Source organism: Numida meleagris, chromosome 17 (assembly GCF_002078875.1).
Source record: "Numida meleagris isolate 19003 breed g44 Domestic line chromosome 17, NumMel1.0, whole genome shotgun sequence".
NCBI classification, from domain to species: domain Eukaryota; kingdom Metazoa; phylum Chordata; class Aves; order Galliformes; family Numididae; genus Numida; species Numida meleagris.
The window spans coordinates 50,856-54,229 of record NC_034425.1 but is presented as its reverse complement, the minus strand read 5'-3'; the positions used below and the strand labels follow the sequence as shown (position 1 = coordinate 54,229).

The 3,374-nt window shown below is 36.3% G+C and overlaps 1 protein-coding gene across 1 annotated transcript in view; it reads left to right on the top strand.

The window, feature by feature from the left end:
- Positions 1-3,374, top strand: part of LOC110407491 (myosin heavy chain, skeletal muscle, adult-like) — a 20,939-nt gene that overhangs the window by 10,305 nt on the left and 7,260 nt on the right. Inside the window, exons 21-26 of the mRNA XM_021415251.1 lie at positions 7-114; positions 273-399; positions 571-689; positions 1,249-1,403; positions 1,973-2,054; positions 3,154-3,363. Coding sequence (XP_021270926.1) covers positions 7-114; positions 273-399; positions 571-689; positions 1,249-1,403; positions 1,973-2,054; positions 3,154-3,363 — 801 coding nt within the window. The remainder of the gene's footprint in view (positions 1-6; positions 115-272; positions 400-570; positions 690-1,248; positions 1,404-1,972; positions 2,055-3,153; positions 3,364-3,374) is intronic.

The window sequence follows — 3,374 nt, the reverse complement described above, 5'->3', positions numbered from 1 at the left end:
GAGCAGATCGACAACCTGCAACGAGTCAAGCAGAAGCTGGAGAAGGAGAAGAGTGAGCTGAAGATGGAGATTGATGACTTGGCCAGCAACATGGAATCTGTCTCCAAAGCTAAGGTATAGAATTTCTTTAGGCCTGTTATCCTATGGCCATCTACATGATTTTGACCTTATAAGTTCCATTTTGCTATCGTGCCCAGTAGTGTTACTTTTCATCACAACAACAACATGCCAGAATGTAGTGATTCTTTTCCTTAAATGTTTTTCATACCTAGGCAAATCTGGAGAAGATGTGCCGCACACTGGAAGATCAGCTGAGTGAGATTAAGACAAAGGAGGAGGAGCATCAGCGCATGATCAATGACCTGAATACTCAAAGAGCTCGTCTGCAGACAGAAGCAGGTGAGGTATCCGTACACGCCCCTAGAATGGGAGAATTTGCAAATAATTCTGCCAATAAAAGTGTCATTTTGTATTCAAGTTGGCCTATCCTCTATAAGCTGGCCTACAGTGTTATAAGCACATCTAATTTAATTATTTCTTTTTGTAAAAAATTTTTGTAAAATTTTTCAGGTGAATATTCACGGCAGGTGGAAGAAAAAGATGCTTTGATATCTCAGTTATCAAGAGGCAAACAGGCATTTACTCAACAGATTGAGGAACTAAAGAGACATCTAGAGGAAGAAATAAAGGTATTTCCTGTAGCTGGGTAGGCTTGAGATCTAGTTAATTTATTCTTAAATAATTCCTGATTCTATATAGAATCAGAATTTTAATTTTGCACATTTCAAAACTGGTGGACAGCTTTGCAAAGCACCCTATCTATTATGGGAAGAAACTCAATGAAGGCATCACCTCCAAATGGGATATCAAAATAGGAAAGGGCATCCTTAGGTTTTCAGTTGGTTTAATGATGGTGTATACTGTTTATATACCATTGATTAATGGTGTATAAACAAGGCTGAGATACATCTATAAAAACTGAGTTTCTATATTACTCTAATGCAAAATGACATTTAAAACAAAATTTAAAAAATTAAAAAGTTCCAAGATTTATGTTTCTCATTTAGAATTTACTCATCATATCTACCAAACAAACATTCAAAATTGTGATGAATGAACTATTAAGAACATTTACAGAATATATATGTACTTTTTCACTTTGGGCTGACTGTAAATTTCCTATTCAAATTGTTTTAAACAATTTTCCCACCCTACTATTTCATTGCCTCAATTCAATTTTCTCCACAGGCCAAGAACGCCCTGGCCCATGGTTTGCAGTCTGCTCGCCATGACTGTGACTTGCTCCGGGAACAATATGAGGAGGAGCAGGAAGCCAAGGGTGAGCTGCAGCGTGCCCTGTCCAAGGCCAACAGCGAAGTGGCCCAGTGGAGAACNAAGAAATGGCCAACATGAAGGAAGAGTTTGAGAAGACCAAGGAAGAGCTGGCAAAGTCTGAGGCAAAGAGGAAGGAGCTGGAGGAGAAAATGGTGTCCCTGCTGCAGGAGAAAAATGACCTGCAGCTCCAAGTGCAGGCTGTGAGTTTATCATTCGTTTATCAGAGAGAAAATGATTGTATGTTCAGATTTTTCTTTATCAAACAGAAGGTCAGATTACAGAAGACGACAAGTCAGAAATTTTGTGATTTATCAGTAGTGCATATGCATTGTTTAGGAAACAGGTGTTTTCTCATGATAAGCCCTCTTGAAAGTCAGTACAAAGAATGAGTGAATATGAAGTTGTAGTCAATGTTTTTGCTTTCAGTTGAAGAAGTTATCTACAGCTAGTGAACATGAAATATTCAGAGTAGAGTTCTACCTAAACCAAGACACCCTCTGAGCAGGCGAATTCTGCAGAGGCTGTCTTTATAGCACCAGGATATAGAACAATGAATTCCTTTTGGAGTGTAAATGCAAGCCAGGGTTGAAACTGGTGTAAACTGTGTTGCAGGGGAAGCCATCCACCCTTTTCTTAGTTACAAAAGACTAATCATTCACTTAGAAATTGGGAAATACATCTTCAAATTTCCACATAATTTGAGAAGATATAGACACAGAGTTAGTGTTTCTGAGAAACAGTCACACCATCAATTGGTCTTTTTCTTTCCTCCACTGTTAATTACATAATAGAGCTCTGTGTGTTTTACACTTAACTAGTATGAATCAGGGTAAAAAATTCAATTTATAATGAAAAAATCATTTTAAAGTTTTTTTTGAACACTGACATTTTTTGCATCTCTAACTTGTTTTTTTTTTTTTCTGTTATGCACTGCATGATAGCTTATTGTGAACAGTGCTCTAAGAACCCTGTAGAGACACAGCACTTCACAAAATAAAACACTGATTAAAAATAAGAACAAACATACTTAGCATTCAAGAATCACCATAAAAATCAGCTTAAATTATTCATTAGATCACATAAAATAACAACTAAAACCAGTACACGGTACTTAATTATTCAGTTATTTGAACATTCCCATAGAAAAATAGGAAAACTGTGTTACCTATTTTCTCTGGTATTTGAAGAAAAAAAAATGTCCCATTAAAGTATCTTGTAAGATATTTACCTCTCAACTGTATTTGGGAAAAAGCAAAATTCATAATATCAAAAATCTCACCAGAGTAAGAGAATGTGGTGTTCAGCTGAAATCTGCATATGTCACTCCAGACACTCATTGGGATGATGATATATAGGTAGAAGATTTGCAAAAGTTAGACTCCATTTAATGAAGGAGCATTCTTAATAAATTTATAGAGAGAATCTTCTTCCATTAAATTATTCCTTAGATTACCAAAACTGTAATTCCCCACAAAATAGTGTTTTCTACAGAATTCTATCACAAAAGAAAATATATTCAATACAGCATTTTTGAAGGAGAAAATGTCTTTAACATCTTTATTTTCTGTGAAAGTGATAATTTCTCACAGTTACCCCATCCATTAGACATATTTAGGAGAGAAAAAAAAATGGGAATCCGTATAGTTTACAGAGAAAGGCTGTATACCCTTCTCAGAAACAAACAAACAAACAAAAACAACATATTTGGCGAGATAAATGAGTTGTGTGAGTAATAGACAAGTTCAGCCTTGCTTTTAAGACATACAGACTTGGAAAACTTCAGAATATGAATGAAGAAAATACATGTCTTCCCATCAGGAAGCAGATAGCTTGGCTGATGCCGAGGAAAGATGTGACCAGCTCATCAAAACCAAAATCCAGCTGGAAGCCAAAATTAAGGAAGTGACAGAAAGGGCTGAGGATGAAGAGGAAATTAATGCTGAACTGACAGCCAAGAAGAGGAAACTGGAGGATGAATGCTCAGAGCTGAAGAAAGATATAGATGACCTGGAGTTAACATTGGCCAAGGTTGAGAAGGA